This window comes from Sander vitreus, chromosome 14 (genome assembly GCF_031162955.1).
Source record: "Sander vitreus isolate 19-12246 chromosome 14, sanVit1, whole genome shotgun sequence".
Taxonomy (NCBI): Eukaryota; Metazoa; Chordata; class Actinopteri; order Perciformes; family Percidae; genus Sander; species Sander vitreus.
The window spans coordinates 17802960-17821800 of NC_135868.1; the positions used below are offsets into that span (position 1 = coordinate 17802960).

At 41.0% G+C, this 18841-nt stretch overlaps 1 protein-coding gene across 1 annotated transcript in view; it reads right to left on the reverse strand.

The window, feature by feature from the left end:
• Positions 1-907: 907 nt before the first annotated feature.
• cdk6 (cyclin dependent kinase 6) overlaps positions 908-18841 on the reverse strand; it is a 33359-nt gene continuing 15425 nt past the window's right edge. The window contains exons 4-7 of the mRNA XM_078267273.1: positions 10025-10134; positions 4985-5035; positions 4080-4215; positions 908-3910 (exon numbers count right to left, since the gene is read on the reverse strand). Coding sequence (XP_078123399.1) covers positions 3758-3910; positions 4080-4215; positions 4985-5035; positions 10025-10134 — 450 coding nt within the window. The 3' untranslated portion in view covers positions 908-3757. The remainder of the gene's footprint in view (positions 3911-4079; positions 4216-4984; positions 5036-10024; positions 10135-18841) is intronic.

Here is an 18841-nt window from a genome sequence, read left to right on the forward strand (position 1 = left end):
TACAATAAAATAAATGTAGAACGACTTTTCTTTTAATTCTAGAAAGCCATTGCCCCGTTTTCACTTATTCCCGCTGGCTCTGCCATCTTTTCTTCAATCTGTGTTTATTAATGCGATTATTTTTGGTGGCTTCTTTTGCAAACGTTTCTGCCAATTCACTGTATTTGATTTCAATATGTGCTGGTAGAAATACTACCCGTACTCAGTCCAATCATTTGAGTTCTGTATAACGTCTGTTATAACTCTATCAAAATATCTGGTCTGCTGGGCTCTTCATATGCTCCTTCACAGTAGCCTATATCTTCTAGTTTTGAAATTGGCACTGAGACAAACTCATAACACAAATTCAAAGGTACAAAATAAAATGTTAATTTATTGATATCTTCTTGTGCTAGTATGAAATAGAAGTATGTTGTTGAGAAAAGACAGTGTGTGGCAGAATGCAAGTGTTAGAACAAATTACAACAGCAATTGTATTGCCTTCTTTCCCTCATTCCAAAAATGACGATTCATTAATTTGGTCTATCACACTTACAAAGGAGTCAGAAAAAACATTCACAAAAATCTGCTTTTTATTCAACTGGTGCAACACAACAATAAGACACCAATGCCTGCATTCATACATACGTATAATGCCATGATTGTTTTATTCTTAGTCGCCATTTTCATATGCTAAAAACAAATGTGACACAGGAACATATGTGTAATTTGAGTTATACAATGGATCAAGCTACGTTGGTTTCAAAACAGTCAAAGCTCTAAAAGCTCAACAGTGGACTTCAGTTTTATGTCATGTGATTGAAATGTATTAAGTCATTATTTTAATTCTATTTAGAGCTTTCACTGCATTGCACCACTGACACCAGATGTGAGTTGTTATCAAATACAAAATTCACACAGTGCTTAGTCAAGCAGACAAAATATACATGAATCTTTATTGTGTTTACCATCTAGCAATTAAAAGTTGCTGGCAAAAACAGTTGATACAGGCAGTTATCTTCAGACAGTAATGACTACAGTAACATATATTTGATAAATAGGAATGACAGTAGATGATGATCAATGACATGATCGTGGAACAGCTTGAAAGAAAACCTGAAGGAGTTGTGATGTGGTCAGTTAGTAGCCCAGGGATGTGCAAACTGTGCCCGAAAGGTTCGGACGACCATAACAAGAACCTGAGAAAGTCAGAGTGTGTGTCTGTGTGTGTAAGTGTGTGTGTGTGCTAGCAGCACTACCTGTTAAGGAAACGTAAACCAGTGTTAAAATATGTTACTGTTCTGCAAGAACTACTACATACAAAAATACAACTCTGCATAACTTCCTTTTTCCTTGCTGGTAAAAAAAAAAAAAAACTGAACTTGAATATAACTGGACACGACTGTAAAATAAAGCAAAAACTGTACACAATATTTGTGCATTATTTCATTATCAAAACCACTATGAAACTAACATTTATATTCACTCTCAATTCAAAGCAAATGAAATTCAACAAGCACCCACAGAGCCCACCCAACATTTTCAATAGACAAAATACTCTTGCCAAACAACATTCCACTGACCCTTGCTACTTTACATCTATCCATTTTTATGACATATCTATGGGCTGGCGATGCACATATCAAACATTTTCCATCATTACAGCTTGTACTTAGCACTCTATTCTGTACAGTACCAATGCCTATCCTTTATACATTCCTTACATTGTCAAACTATTCTTACACAAATTCTATAATCATTTTAAAAAGTTGGTGTAAGAATATTGTATGCCCCAGCATCTTAAAAAAAAAAAATCAAAAAAAAAATCAAGTAACTTGATTTAAACAAGCATATAAGACTTGTCAATAAAATAAAATTAAATACAGAATATTGGCGACACTATTCTGTTCCAAATGTGTTCTTGTTGAATAGTGCTGGTGGGATTTTCTCCACCTATTGTAAGCCTGTGCATTATGGTAACATTCAGATAGTAAATAATAGTATTTTATAATGATAAAAGCCCATGATGACAGACTGGCGAGTGGCAGGAACATTTCTATTAGGTTCTTTCATTATTGTCTCAGCACTGATATCAGCCTATTATGATGAGATCCTTGAAGAGTGCAGAAACCATTAGAATCCCGCTACTGGTCTGCAGTTACTCAGAACATCCTCAAGGTGGCAGTATAATAATACATGTAAGACTAGAATAAGACAAAACATGGCAGTGAGTGGCTGGCTTGTGATGCCCAATAGGGTTTCAATAAGCAGGTGTGTACACGAGCGTGCTAATGTCAGTGGTAGTGTACACACTATATGATGTGTACGTATCTGTGAGTGTGCTTGTACTGTATATCTGCTCACTGTGGGAATAAAAGGCAGGTGAGATCCATGCTGTCCACCCAGGCTCCTGTGTGGTCCGGTCCCCCAGTCAAAAGGACTCTTGTGAGGCTAAACACTGGTGATAAAGAGGCCTCTGCTTCATGGCCTCTACAGTCCACTTGCCCACTACTACCAGTAAATCTGAGATGCAAGTCTCTTTGCATTGTTAACAGTCAATCGTCAACATTTAACAACCTAAAAGCAGCAATTACAATCCATCAGTTCATGGAAGGAGGGTAGCTTTTGTGCATTTTTCAGGGGGTGAGAGCTGGTGGTTTCATCTTTTTCAACACTTATCTTTACCCTCTCTGTAGAAGTACTTTCCTAGAGCATTGTACAGTGACTATAGCAAAGTGCCCCCTTGGTCGATTTCATGTTTTATGTACAACACAAAATTACAGTTGATTAAGTTTTTTTGACACTGATTATCAGACAAATGTCTTGTTAAAGTCAAAGAGAAAACTTTCCACAAATTGATCTAAATGATAGCACAGTTATAACCCATCTTAACTATGTTACACTTAATCACTGGGGCAGCCAACTGTTCTTCAGAAGTTGGAACAATAGACAAACGATCACCTGTGTGTAATCGAAGATGTGATTTGTAGTTAAATGCACCTGTATCTGCAGGGACAACGGCTGGCATAAACTACACTATAAAAACAGAGACATCAAACCCATCTACAACAAGGTTATTGAAAGAACCAATGTAGATACTTAAAGAGGTACATGGTTCCCTAACTGAGCGGGGAGATTTTGAGCCTACAGCAACTGCTACCTTGGTGCATATCTAGCTTTTCAACTAACTAAATGTGATGCAAAGCCTGGTGTTGGTAGCATCATGTTGTAACAATCGTAGAGGGTAAAATAAAAGCAAAAAAACACAGAAGAATTCTTGAGGAAAACCTGCAGTCATGTTGAGAAAAGTTTTTTTCTAGAAGGACAACAACCTACAAATTCCACCCTAAAAGCTGCACAGGACTGTCTTCACACTCAAGTGGCCAAATAACAATCCAAACAGAATATGTTGCAGAACCTGGAAACTGCTGTTCAGTCATGCTCACCAAGCAACCTGACAGTTTGAGGACTTTGGCAAAGAAGAATGAGGGAAGATTTAATCACATAGACTCAAGGCTGTAAATGATGACAAAGGTGCCTCTACATGCCTCTGTATTAATCTGTATCTCTATCTGCTCTATATTTGTACTTAAATGACATCTATTGCTACAGATTGATTTCACTTATACAAATAAATCTTAAATGTTAATCAGTGTCAGAAAAGCTTAATTAACACTTAGATTTGTGAAGACAATAAAACATGAAATACACCAAGGCGGGGTACGCAGAATACTTTTTATAGACACTGTGTGGGATGATTTAGGGTGAAGGAGGACTGTCAGGCAGTCCTCTCCTCCATAGTGGGCTTGTTGCTGGGGATGGGCTGGGCCGCATACACACTTCTACTGTGGCTGTCCACACTTTGAAAGTAGGGGTGGCTGAGCGCAGCAAAGGCCGATATCCTCCTGGAGGGGTTGAAAGCGAGAAATTGCTGCAAAGAAGAGAGGAGAAATAAGAGAGGATGAGATGGACGAATAAAGAAAGTAGATGTATGTATAGTTGCAATATTATGATATGTAGAATGTATGGTTAGTTTTCTAGGTTTTGAGGAAATGGCAAATCACTGAAAACAAGTTCTGCATGATGAATTTGGTACCCACCATTAAGAGGGCTCGTCCTTGCTCGTCCATGTCTGGAACTAAGTCCTCTATTGGCTTAGGGGGTCGGGGGGTGAAGGCACTCTGGGGTAGGGCCACTTCCTGGGGCCAGTCCTCTGCTGAAGGTACCCCAACAACACTGTGGGATGATAATGGTAATTAGTGCCTTCACATTAGCTATAACTACGTTTACATGCACATATTATTCGGGATTTTGGCCTTATTCCGAAAAAGACAATATTCAGACTAAGTTGTTTACATGGCTAATGACAATGAATAATCTGCTAACATTCCCAACAACAAACGCATATACTGAATGTGCTGTCCAAAGAATGCTTCTCAAACCTGAATAATACCGGCATATCGCATACCACACGTCAAACATGCTATATTTGGAGGAAAAAAAGCCTTATTCGGAATACGGAATATGCTGTTTACATGACCTGTATCAAATTTTGAATATTGTCATGTTCAGAATAATAGTGGAATATTATTGTGCATGGAAATGTACTGAATGTTCCGCATTCAATGCCTCTCCAGTTCAAATCTTTGTTTAAAATCATCCTAGGTTTTCTTGCGTGCCTGTTGGTAAGCATTGGAGGGACCGAATGATATTCACCCGAGCAGAGAGCATATCTTAATCTGGAAGGTTCTGCATTAATTACAGAAAGATAGTTGTGTGCATATCCTGTTCTACGTGTAGGTCATATGCAGAATAATAGGTTTAATGAAGAAAAAATTGAGAGTATCCACACACTGGATTTAAGTTTCCCAAATTGTACTGGACTGCCTTTTGACTGCCTGATTTATATTGATAGTCCATTAGAGTTTCGAGACCTTTTCCCTAGCTTTAACATAGAGGAAATATGATAGAAACTGTAACAGGAAACACAGCCAATAATACTTACTCAAAAATCTTTCCCAGCTGATCAACATCTGAGTTTCCTCGAAATAGCGGTCTGGGAAAGAGAAAATAAACAAGTTCAGTTTGACTGCTGCTGCTTAAACATTTACGTCTTAAACGTTTATGTCTTCATATATTGTGCTGAACAAAAAACATGTCGATTTAGGGACACGTTAAAATACATTTTGGTGTACAGCATTAATTATGTTCTTATTGATCTACTTTAGATATGAGTCCTAATGCTCACTATCTCACGGTACTGTGTAGACAAAAAGCCCATATATAAGATATTGGCTCAAGGCAAAGAGGAATGTTTGACTCTGGTGTGAGCATTTGAAGTAGCCACACACTGGCAGCTCCATCTCATGTAGTCAGGATTGCGAAGCAGTGTTGGTAGTACCACTGAAAAGGGGAGGGATGAAAGAAGGGAGGAGAGCGGCAGCAGGGCTGCTGGTGGTTTCTGTGGCTTTGGGCCGTCTTTGGATGCCCATGGGCGGCCATGCCGGCCCTGGCACCCGCACAAATTCCAGTAGTCATCATCAGCACAAGCCTGCCGGCCGCTGCACAGTGCAGAAAAAGCCTATTTATCCTCCATGTGTGTGGGTGTCTGCTTTTGCTCTCTCTGTGTGTGAATGTGTGTAGGAAAGTGGGAGGGAGAGGCGTGTGACAGAAACATTGGATTATTCTAACAGAAAAAGGAGGTATGGGAACTAGACCTTCATGCTGAAGCTCCTGTGAAAGGAAATTAGGAGGTGTTGCTGTCAAAGAGAAGACTTTCCTCTGGGGCAACAAGATTACTTCTAAATGTGTTAATCACATAGTAATAGTATTAAATGCACTAGGGTCACAGAAGTTTTTATTCTGTTATAACATGATTAGTCACCAGCAGATGTCAATGTAATGCAGGATATTGTCACATAGGTGTTCAAGTTCAAGTGCACCCCACTTAACTGAAGTCAACAGACTGGCTAGCCACCATGTGCTCCCTGTGTTTTCCCACTTGCAGGAAGCTTTGCATAGCTCAACACCCACACTTTCCTACAGACTCAGACACTGGGATGTTAGTCACACATTTTTACAGCAAACTCTCTGTCACATGCTTTAACTCGGAAGTGGAATTGAGATAGTTTGATTCAATTATTTCCATCTGGCATCCTTACCTAATGGATGTATCAGTGTTTCTTTACTCTTGAATATCTGCTTTAAACATCTGACTGAAAAAGGATCACACCACATAGGTCTTTCAGGGTAAAGCACTGAGGTTTGAAAGCCATTTAAGATCAGACCAAACAAGTTCTGACTGAAAAAAAAAAAAAAAAAAAAATCACCTACAGCAAAGTCATTGTGCCAAAACAAGTAGGGCTGATAATTCCAAGAGGTCCATTTTTAAACCTGGAGTGGTTTGTTGGTTTATTGGAGAGGGATAAATGGATTCACACAGAGCTGGCCACTGGCATGCATATACAGTCAACAGCCAAGTGCAAATGCATATTTGCACACACTCAAGTAAATCAAATGCACGAAAGGGATTGTTTTTTACTCTGAGTTTTGCATGTGCACATATGTACTTACTTACACACACACACACACACCCACCCACCCACACATACACACCCACACCCCACCCCCCCCCACACCCCCCCCACCCCCCCCTCCCACACACACACACACACACACACACACACAGGTGGCAGTGAAAGGACGGCAGTGAAAGGACGACTGAGATTGGGTTGGGACAGGCAGCTGAGTCACGCTTCCTTAAGTGCCAACACCGCTCTGTCCCACATTCCACTGAGACAACCTCTGGAATGTGTGTGTGCATGTTTGCACGTGAGAGGGTCAATCTGACTGGTTGGGAAACGGGGGGAGGGAGAGAGAGAGAGAAATGGAGTGTGCGTGAATGTGTTCAACCCTCTGTCAGTGTGAACTGCGTGGACATGCAAGTCTGTGCCGAGTTTGGATATACATGTGAGTGTGTGTTTGTGTCAAGTGCAAACACGTGCATGTAAGGTTGCGTCTTTGAGGATTTATCAATTGAGTTCCAAACTGTGAGAAAGTCAACACGGATGTGGAGCCTCCCAGACCATTAACACAACACGTTCAACCTTTCGATTGGAGGAATGTCAACAAGCAGGCGCTCTCTCCCCCATTCACTAGAACCATGACTTCCCCGACACTATCCCAGCCATGCAGATGTAGACTTGTATGATATCTGCGCAAATTCCTTTGACAGGTTCCAAACTATTCTCGCTACAGTGGATAGTCATTAAAATGAGTTTTTTTGTACAATGGCATGTTTGATAATGAAAGTGGAGAGGTAGGTACTTGGGGGTCGAGGAGCTTTGATGTTTCATGAATCATAAGAAAGACATTGTGAGGTTAGATTTGCACTTTTTTGACCTACAACATAATGGAACAGGGTGAATGAGGGTTGTCAGTGCTCAGTGGGGCTTTAACTAAATGCTTATTTTCATTATTTCATTAGAAAAACTGACCCTATGTCTTCAGATTGCTTGTTTTGTTTGACCAAGAGCCTTAAATCAAGTGATATTCAATTTTAAAAAGGAGGAACCAAAAAAATGACAATTTTGCAAGATTAATCACTTAAACTATCAATATCATAATTGCTGACCAATCGCCCAATTGTGTAGATGGTATTTCTAATTTGATGTACCTGGCAATAAAAACCACCAGTGGGGGTGTCTGGTTCGTTGTACCTGAGGTACAAACTAATAAACTGTGTTTTCTCATCCTCTCTTGTTCTGCATTTTGCCTCAATCACGCTTTCTTTTGCTTTCTTTCACTGCTTCTCCCAGGTGCCCTTTAATCTCTAACAGGTGGCCTTTTAAAAAGCCATCTTAATCACCTGCAGAGAGAGGGAGAGAGAAAGAGAGCGAGAGAGTGTGTATGTTCTGTTCATGGCCATCAAAGGGTTCTGCCTTGCCTTCAGCCTTAAGGCAAAGTTGGACAGGTGCCAGATTGTGAAAACACACACATATCCACACCAAAGCTTTTTACAGCTCATTGTGTCAGGGTGAGAGAAGAAGTACCTTAACCTCCTAGACAACACACACACACACACACACACACACACACACACACACCTATCAGACGATGGAGGATTGCCTACCTCAGATTGTGCCTGCTTTTAAAGGAACACCCTATCCTCTTTACATAATGCATACAGTACATCTTACTGTTAATTTATCTTTATGCTTGGTTATTTTGGTAGTAAGATGCTCAATTGCAGGTTCATTTGCCACAAATTCTTTCGAAATGCACTTTTTGATGTTCATGATGTGTTCACACATCATGAACATGTGTTAACACATCATGAGTGTATGCCATAAAGTACACCCAACTGCCATTCAAACAACAAAGACACCGGAGAAGATTGAATAAAACCACCGTTAATACTCTTGATTTAAAAGCAGGAAACCAGGAATAACAAAGCAGACTCTGTCCTTAACTCTTCCCTCTGTTAGGCCATCGTAATGTATGTTAAAGAATCTAAAGTCAAGATCTTATCTGGCTCTATGAAAAATTGTCACGTCACCATTTTTACAGCAGGCTACCAAATAAAGCTTGAACACATGACCTGGAGCACACATGGACAAGATGTGCCAAGACTGTTGAAAAGGATATAGCAGGGACAGATAAAACAATGCTGGATAGTTTGCATCGAAACTTGTTCGTTCTAGGGATGCACCGATTTATTGGTACATCCCTATAACATCAGTATTGGCCAATATTCGCCTCGTTGACTGCCATTGACCTATTGGCAATTAAGATGATATTCACTGATGGCAGTGGCCGATGTTTGTGTTGTTTTTTTGCAGTCGGACTAACTATATAGCAGCTTGTAGTGGACTAGCATAATTTTTCTGCTAGACGTTTCCTTATTTGGTGTTTTGTTTATGGTGGTATCTAACAGGTCGGTCTACATGGTGTGACTGCGAAGGCCATAGCATATGATAGACAAAGTGTTTATAGTCATCACACCATTCAGTGACCATCTCTGTCCCTGTATAGAAGCAACTTCCCTTAGGTTTCTCCACACATTTTTTGTCTTCTGTCTGTATACCACATGACCACACAGTCTCTTCACTCTGTGTCACCCTTTGCCACTAGAGCCTATATATTCCCACTGAGTCCCTAGTGCAGAGCGCAGGTCGTTGTGTGTGGCAGCGCATGTTGGGGTGTGGGGACGGTTGGGGAAGGAAGCATAAATTACAGGCAGGGGTGCTCCTCCTGGCACTCAGCCCTACCTCAAAAAGACTGTTCTTATCTACTCCGAAGCACACTACTACAGTCTGGTTAGACCCCAGTTCACCGTTGATTACAAGAGGCAGTTCTTCAAATACTATGGCACATAAATATTAATATTAGATTAATGCTATGGTGGTAAAATATGTCCTTATGCCCTGGAAAAGTGTTTTATTTCCCCCTTTCATAGGCAGGCAGCTGAACTTTTTCTTCCTTTTATTTTAGAAAAGTGGTCCGTTATTAGCTTGGCTCTCCAGTGTGTAAAGTTCGTTAGACCACAAACTGACAAATACCTATACCAAGAAGCAGGATCTTGACTTGCATACTGCAACCACAGCAGACAGCCTGTCATTACTGTAATGGTTTGATAAGTCAACCGAAATGTGATTGCTCACTGCTCACAACACAGCTGACAGGTGTCATTTTGAGAAAAAGACAACAAGTTTAAGAAACACCCAAATAACTGATTCTGTAGCGACAGCAGCAGATTTTTTTCCGAAGAACATATTTGAAATAAAAACGAATTGCAAAGAAACAGGTAAAGTAGAGATCATAACACCAACATTCAAGTGCAACACTAACAGTCTTGGGCTCTGATAATCCAGCTAGTGGTGTGTTTGTTTGTTGTATACCGTTTTGTGTGTGACTGGACAAATGTGGTTGGAAGTGCTGATGTAAGATCGTTGGGCCCATGAGTGTGTGGTTGCTGGTTTTATTCCTTTTTCATTTTCTTTATAAACAGTATAAGGGGTTACACCAAAATTCTCTTAGCTCTCACCTTCTCCTGAACATCTCAGCAAAGATGCAGCCGACACTCCACAGGTCCACCGGCGTGGCGTAACTAGACTGGAGCAGCACCTCTGGGGCTCTGTACCACAGTGTCACCACCTACAACACACAGCAGAAATCAAATAAGAAAATAAGGCAAAACATACAAAGACACAATCTCTTGCATGCAGTTTTACCTGCCAGCAGCATTGAGTAAATGTCACCATATAGAGAGGGGGCGCACACACACACACACACACACACACACACACACACACACACACACTTACTTCTCTGCCCCCATTTTAGGCTTACGTAAGACATGAAATCATATCTGGCAGGACACGTCTCCCTGCTCCCATTTTGGTGTGTACCCACATCACACAGTCTTTCCACAGCAATCCACCAGGGACACAAAATACTGTGTGTGTGTGTGTGTGTGTGTGTGTGTGTGTGTGTGTGTGTGTGTGTATATATATATATATATATATATATATATATATATATATATATATATATCTCACTGGATTAACCTGGCAGATGTGTCATGTACTTAAAATGATAAAGATCTGACTTTCATTAATATTAACCACCACAACCTATCTTGCATCAAGCAACCCTGCATCCACCTGAGGTATAACGGCAGCCATGTTTTGCCACTTCAAACTAAGCATGGGTTCCAAATTTGTCCCATAGCCTGCAGGAAAGCAGCAGCATTGGTAACAGCTACAGTAGGGAAAGCCTCCAGACAAAACTCAGTGACCCCTAGTAAGAGAGTGGACTGGTTCCAGGTGCTTTCCTAAACTCCAGATTTTTCCGACAGCTTTTGGCTGCAGTTCCCTCCTCAGGCACTGCAGAGTGCTTATCGGGATCTTAGAGTCTGAGGCAAATGTTTGTAAGCAAAACGAGTGCGATGTCACCTAGAAATAGTTATTAGCTGGCTTGGATTCTCTGCAGGAGTAGGAGGAAACAATACCCTGATCTTTCCAATATTGTCCACTTGCCTTCATGTGTAATATGAAAGCAATGATCTTCGAAGGATATAGATTGCCAAACATGAGCAATCAAGTAACTTTATGGTTTATAGACTTTTGGGAAAAGTTTTCTTTTGACTGTAGGAGGCTTCAGATTTCAGATTTAAGCAATCGGAAAAAAACTGTAAAGCACCGCTATTCCTTAGTACAGCCTCACAGAGCCGCAAGCAAGTAACTGAGTTTCAGTTGTTATTGTAAACTGTCAATATAGATAAGACCATGTAAGTAGTTTGTAACTGTATGTCTTGATCATTTGACAAGAAACTAATATTTGGTAAGAGTATTGTTATACTAATAGTAAGAGTATTGTTATAGTAATAGTACTATAAAATGTAAGAATTTAATAAGCCACTGAGGACATTGACAACAACAATTTCCAGCAGAATATCCTTGTCTATTATAACCACCTCCTGTAAGCCAATTCTAGTACCATTCAGAATGGTAAGTTTAGTTACAAATTAGCAGGGCATTATATCATTACCCCCCCCCCCCCATAATAAGAATTCCTTTAGAAGGGGCATTATTCATAACCGTTTTGGACATCTGAGGCACAAACTGAACAAACATTACCCCAAGCTGGAATTCTTAAGCAAGGCAGTCAACAGATACCAATAAGAGACATAAAAAGTTTGGTCACATTTTTTCTTCTTCTAAACTGAATGGCACTATTAATAGTGCCGCGGGCTGCATTTTGCAGATGTGTGATACTTTCTGATCTCCTGCTTCCTGTTTCAGTGGAAATAGGGAGGAAGTTGAGGCTAGTTGGCTGAGATGTCGGCTGAGTCACGTGACCAGAAATGAGACATATACTGAGAACGAACAGACCTGACAGTGAGGGTCATTGAAGATTTTTAGAACAGTGAAACCTCAAAGAAAAACATGAATGGAAGTTGCACAGCTGCCCATATAGTCAGGTAACAAAAGGTAACTGATGTTTAGCATGCATAGGAAAATTCAAGGCTGCATTGCTTTCATTTTTGTATGAATTATTTCTAACTTTCTTTGATTTTAACTAATTTCTCTGTAATTAGAGGAAATCACATCTCCATTTCCACCCTACCAACCAAAACATTGCATTCCTAAAGCCATCAAACATTCAAGCACAGGTTGGATCTGGATGGATGCATAAGTGACAAATGGCCCAATCAACATCTTCCTGTAACTCTGCAGGCTCAAATGCAAGTGACTTCTGTCTGCTGCATGGAGTTTGTAGGCCTGCAGACTCAAACGTCAGGGCTCTTATGAACACGTATGCACATGTAAAGCCTTCTAGGAAGAACCACAGACCTAGAGCTCGGGGTATATCCGCCTCAGTGCAATACAGAGTTATTCGAAAACCTGGCCATAGAGTTTGCAGTATAGGAAACCGTTTTTGCAGCAGTCCATCTATGGCAAGGTGGTCTTTCATTCTATATTAGCATTAAAAGGATAAGAACGCAGTTATTCGATATTTTTCTTTTTTGTCAATGAATGTCATGAAAAAAACAGCAATGCATTAGTCCATCTTAATACCTTCTGACTTTCCTATCATGCAATTTGTTGACACACCATTTTTCACTTGCAAGTACCAACCATTAAGCATTTGTAAACTATTAACTCTCTGCTCCTAAAATGGCTCATCTCAAACCACAGATTCTGAGTTTTAGGGTGCTCTTTTTCATTTCCAAACAAACAGTCCACTGTCAGCACTGCTTTCACCCTTTTCTCCCTACCTCCTCCCTTTCTCCTGCACAACCTCTTGTTCCTTCTCTATTAAATGCCTCTTTCTCTGTCCGAGTCTGTAAAACATGTGTCGGAAATGCAGTAAAGTCTATATACAAACAGTTGGAGAGCCTGTAATATCCATGAATACATTTTGATCACGCACAGTTTAACACACTTAAGACTTCCTGTGTTCAGGAAGTCTTAAGTCTGTTGTTCTAAATATCTCAAAAATGTTACTCAGGGACAGAGGAACATGCTCAGGAGTCATAACTTTGCAATGTTGTTCTGAGCTTTTTTGTCCTTTCCCTTCCGACCACGTTTGCATTCCTTCTTCCTTAGTCTCTTTCTCACCCTTCTCATTCTGTGTTCTGCATCACATATCCGTTCATTACCCACTACCCTCCTCTGTGCAGGCCACATGAAAACAGACACACAGACACATACACTGTACGTAGAACAATTAGACACAGAAAGTGAGTCACCCTTAACTGTGCAATACAATGTTTTGCTCTTCAGTCAGCTGCTTTGAATTTTCAATCTGTCTTTCTGCCTATCTGACACCCTTCCTCCCTTCCGCATGGTAACAAAAAAGCCAGAGGAGGTCAGATAAAGCCTAGGGAGAAAAAAAAGAAAGAGTTGGAGAGAGAGAGACAGAGAGTGTGTGAGGCTGACTCCAGATTAAAGGACAACATTCTGGGAATTCCTTTCTGCTGAGAGCATCCTCCCCCTCACCAACACCACCACCATCCTCCTCCTCCTTAGCCCTCATTGCTGCTCCCTGCTCCGCTTCAGGGAGGAAATGGCTTCTCCTGCCCCAGAGGACCTCCAGACCTCCAGGGCCGGACCTCCAAGCCTGTCTGACTTGCAACATCCGGACCTGGTGCCACCAACGCACTGTGCTTGCACAGCGGAGGAGTATGAGAATGGGGTGTATGCATGTGAGCGTTGGGGCGTTTGGACTAAGTGAGCACCTGCTTTGGCCTGGATTCATGTGCTTCACTGCCAAGTGCTGTGTGTCTGCAAATGTATGCAAGTTATCTGCATTTGATGGGTAACACTACTTGAAGGGGTGTGCATAAGACTGACATGACACCATCATTACCATGACATGACACATGTCATGAAGTCTTTGATTGTTGTCATGACAACAATGTCTGTGTTATAACTTGACATTAACCTAGACAACATTACCCGTCACAAATATCTCATAGCAGGCCTTATTATCAAACTTGAAGAAACTATTTAGCTTTATGTGTTGACATTACATTTAACTGCCAGTGGTTGGTTTTTACATTGGCTGTCATGAGACCATTAAAATTGTGCCATGATTATTGTCCTTAAAGGACAATTCCGGCGCAAAACGAACCTAGGGGTTATTAACAGATATGTACCCACTATGTTGTTTGTAGCTTGAAAGAAGCTAGCGCGGACCGGTGATTAGCTTACAACGCTAGTACTTGGGGCACAGGGAAAGTAAAAACAAATCGCTGTTTATACCACTAAAAAGGCTCAAAATATCACCAAACTTCAATGGTAGCATAAGGAGGGTCCCTAAATGTTAACCGAAGCATTGAGAACTTTGTAAGTGTACAGACAGTTTATTGAACGAAGAGCTGCGGGGAGCTCTGTGAAAGGGCTACGAGAGAGAGAGAGCTATGCCGCAACAGAGCCTCGTACTTCGGGAAACTGGTGGTGTACCTGCGGACATTGTGAAGCTAAGCTGTAAGTCATGACTGGTTTTCCGAAGTACGAGGCTCTGTTGCGGCATAGCTCTCTCTCGTAGCCCTTTCACAGAGCTCCCGCAGCTCTTCGTTCAATAAGTCAGTAAGTTCAGTAAGTCTGTACACTTACAAAGTTCTCAATGCTTCGGTTAACATGTAGGGGCCCTCAGTATGCTACCGTTTGTTTGGTGATATTTTGAGCCTTTTTAGTGGTACAAAATAGCGATTTATTTTTACTTTCCCTGTGCCCCGAATACTAGCATTGTAAGCTAATCAGCAGTCCACGTTAGCTTCTTTTCAAGCCACAAACACATTCGATTAGCATGAAAACATGTCTCAGAGAACGACAGAGTGGGTACACATCCGTTATTAACCCCTAGGTTCGTTTTGCGCCGGAATTGTCCTTTAACCTCAAGTAAAGTAAAACAATTTGGACTTGTCATAAAGATGTCATAGAGTTTAATTACACTGTCAAATGCTTTTATAATGGTGTCATGAATAATTCCCTGTCAAGTTGAATCATTTGGACTTGTTATTAAGATGTCATAAAAGTTATGAGACCAGTGAATACAGTATGAAGGTGATTTACGGACTTTTGGAATGATAAAGTTAGCTTTAGGCTACTTGTTGCTAAAATAACCGCCAATAATAATATGGTAAATTAGGAGGCAAGCCTTGTGTGCGCTGATTAATTTGGCATGCAGTTAACAAACCAGTCATAATTTTGCTTTAATTAAAACTCAACTCCTGGCAATTTCTGCTGCTGCTGTTCCCCACTGTTTTGGAAGAAGGAAATAACGAGAGTGGTAAACTAGCAAGTAGTAAGAAACTTTAAAGTGTGAAATTTAAGATGGGATGTTAGGGTTTCTCCACCTACCAGATCACACTTTAACCCCTGGACATAATGTGTTAATTAGTGATTAATGAGAGGTGGTGGTAGGTGAACTTCAACTTTGGACAGACCTAAGCTAATCGTACCCTGGCAGTAGCTTCATATTTAATAGACCGACATGAGAGTGGTATAAATTTTCCAATTTAACTCTTTGCTAGAAAGGGAATAAGAGTATTTCTCAAACTATCAAATAATTACTTTAAATGGCTGCCTTGTTGACACCCTGTTTGATTGTCTGACCACGTGTTTTCTACCCAATCAGATATGGTTGCAGTACGTTGCTGTGTTCCCAGCCCAATCAGATTTGGTTGCAGTATGTTGCCGTGTTCCCAGAACTCAGCAATGACTTTGACGAGCACAAAAGGTATGATGACCCAAACAACAAAAATAATACACAAGTTATAATAAACTGGAATTGCCCTTTAAATAATGGGCAAATTATGTTGAGTTGTTACACTCTTCATCCCTCACCCCATCCCTCACCCCTATCCACTGCTACCATAACACAAACATTTTCCTGTCCCTCCTAATGTGGACTTCCGAGGGGGACCTTCACAGTGACCTGATGTCTTGAGGATGAGGCTTTAGGTTGCAGCAACGGAGGCACTGGGGCTGATGAAGCTTGGCCGGGGGCCCATGTTTGCATTCCCTCTCACTGAGGAAGCCCAGAATGAAAGACCACCACTGCACACACAGACACATGCCATCTACACACACATACACACTCACAGACAAGTACTTTGGATGCACCAGAGGGCAAATGGTTGTTATAATTGAGTCAATAAGAGCAGGATTTGAAGGTTATAACTTTCAGCAATTACTAAATAAACTGGAATAAACGTGGGGTGCAGTTAAGTCCCTCAGGTAAATGGCTTGACTGTTTGCTTCAAGACTTAAACTAAAATTTGATTACATTCCTGAAAGCAATCCACCACAAATTAAAGTCTTCCTATGTGTATCTAAGGTAAACTGACAAAGGCTTCAGAGTGTATAGGCAAGCCACATATGGGAGGAGAGCGGATGTTATAATAATAATAATAATAATAATATGAGCAAAACTATGCACTGAGAGTACAGTGGAGCTGAAGCTGTAATGGTGTGTCTGCAGAGAGGCCCCATTCGAAGCTCTAGCAGTCAGCCATGTTGTAAACACCATTATTTCACTCCTCCCTCACTTTCCCTCTCTCTCTTGTTCAGCAAAAAGGACAATTTACAATCCCAACAATACAGCTGCACCAGGCCAAGAAAGGAAATAAGGAGGGAGAGAGAGAGAGAGAGAGAGAGAGAGAGAGAGAGAGAGAGAGAGAGAGAGAGAGAAAAGATTTAGAGATGAGGGGAAAAGGTAGAGGCTGAGAGAAGGGGGGGACATGGCTACAAGGCTAGAAAGAAAAGTGCAAGAGCAGCACACAAACTGTATACAGTAAAACAGAAAAAGGGGCACTACAACTGTTGCCAAAGTATGCACAGTGTACAGGAATGCAGCATGGGGCCCTCGGCGAGCGAAACAAAGACAGCACAGTCAGTGGCTCTCTCTCCCCAGTGCTACCACATCCGCACATCATTAGCTGGAAAATTCCTGATATATGCTGTAATTTTTTCTCTTTTTTTCCTCTTCTTCCTCTTGCCGTTGCTGGTACAGACAAGGCTTTAATATCCAGATGCCGGTGTGTGCGGGAGTGTGCACATGCACCATACACAGACCGGTCAGTACCCCCTTTTCCCCACCTGGAGCATTGCCAAGAGACCATCAACAATTAATGCAGTGAGATGTAGGGGAGTGCTAATGCTGCTCTTTCAGACACGCTTAATAAGGGGTACACAGAGTAACAATTAAATAAGACTTGAACTGTGCATTTGAGGGCCTGTATTTGTGTGTGAAACATTAATAATGTGATTGTCTGCCTTTGAATGCATGTGTGTACAGTATAACCCTGTTGATATATATATATGTGTGTGTGTGTGTGTGTGTGTGTGTGTGTGTGTGTGTGTGTGTGTGTGTGTGTGAACTGTGCATGTTTGCTTCTGTCAAATTGGGCCAGCCCCTTTGCTCCAGCAGTCAAAGCATAGAGGATGACTTTTCCTTTTTTTCCCATGCAGAGCTGTTTGAGGAGATATCTAAACATTCCCAGAGTGCGCTGCACATGCTCTTCTGCGTGCAGTGCAAGGGTTTCTCCCCCCTCCCTCTCCCTGCCTGTCTGTCCAGAGTAGAAACACATTGTCTGGCAAAAGAAGAGATTCACAGACACGACCGTCCAGTTCATCCATGGTCATCACTGAGAAATTTCAGTTCCATCAGTGTCTGTTCCTGAACTAGTGACGGTGTGCTACTGATACTCGTATGGACAGTATAGCATGTACAGTATAGCATATCTTAAAGATTATGGGAGTCCTAAGACTGCATGTTTTACAAAGAGGTTGTCTAAAAATCATTGTCTAAAAACTGTTAAATAAATAAAGCTTCACTTTAAATAAGGGCCAAAAGAGCAATCATTAAGAAAGAAGCATGTGGTTTGCCGACTTAAAGACATCTTATCTGCATTATCACTGTCACTATCTTGTAAGATTATCATAACTTTCAAGAGAGCGAGAACACACCAATCTACGCTTTCCAATAACCCACACCCACAGTTTTTAACTCACATTCGTAGTCAAACAAGGGCCCAAAAATAGGAAACACTTTCATAGTGAAAATACAAAATCCAGACTGAAGAGTCTGACTGCTCTTGAAAGCTTTGTATTGTAAAAGCCTGTCTGCTGTTTGAGCGCAGGCAGGAAATCTGGTTTCAATTTGTTTAATGTCGTCTGAGATATGGGTGTCTTATTATGGTAAGCGTAGTGGGAGGGCTATAAGCAGAGGAACTAGGGGGAAGAATTGGGAAAATACCTTTGATCAGGTAACAATTTTACTACTCTGTATGTCACCAACAACAGAGTTTACAGGAAACTATGACAGTGACTGCACAGACTGTGTTAAACGATAGCTTTAACTAACACTAATTGGTTCCTTTGATCATATAAAAAAAATTTAGAATCCATTTATTCACAGAAAAAAAGAATCATAAAACTCCCTTTGGCTATCCTGTAACTCAATCAACTCAGACTCACTTAGATAAGCTCAGAGGCAAGACACAAAAAAAAAACAACCGCCACTAATAAGTTTATCTTGTCATCTTCTGTGAATTATGGCACCCCTCAGTTTATTTTGGTTTCAAACTAGAAAAACACAGGAGGTTGACAACAAGTGCCAACAAAATAGTCTGGTGGCATTCCCCTTGAGTTTTCCAAATCTAATTTGACAGGCAACAACATGCGCATGACATGCATGAGAGTGGAAGCTAATGGGTTTCATGGGACCATCCTGTCAGCCTTGTACTACAATGGTTACCAATATGTGGCTAGTGAAGATGAAAACACCACCATGGTCATGTTACTGGAGGTTATCTTTTGAAAACACCTGACTTAACCTCTTCTCCTTT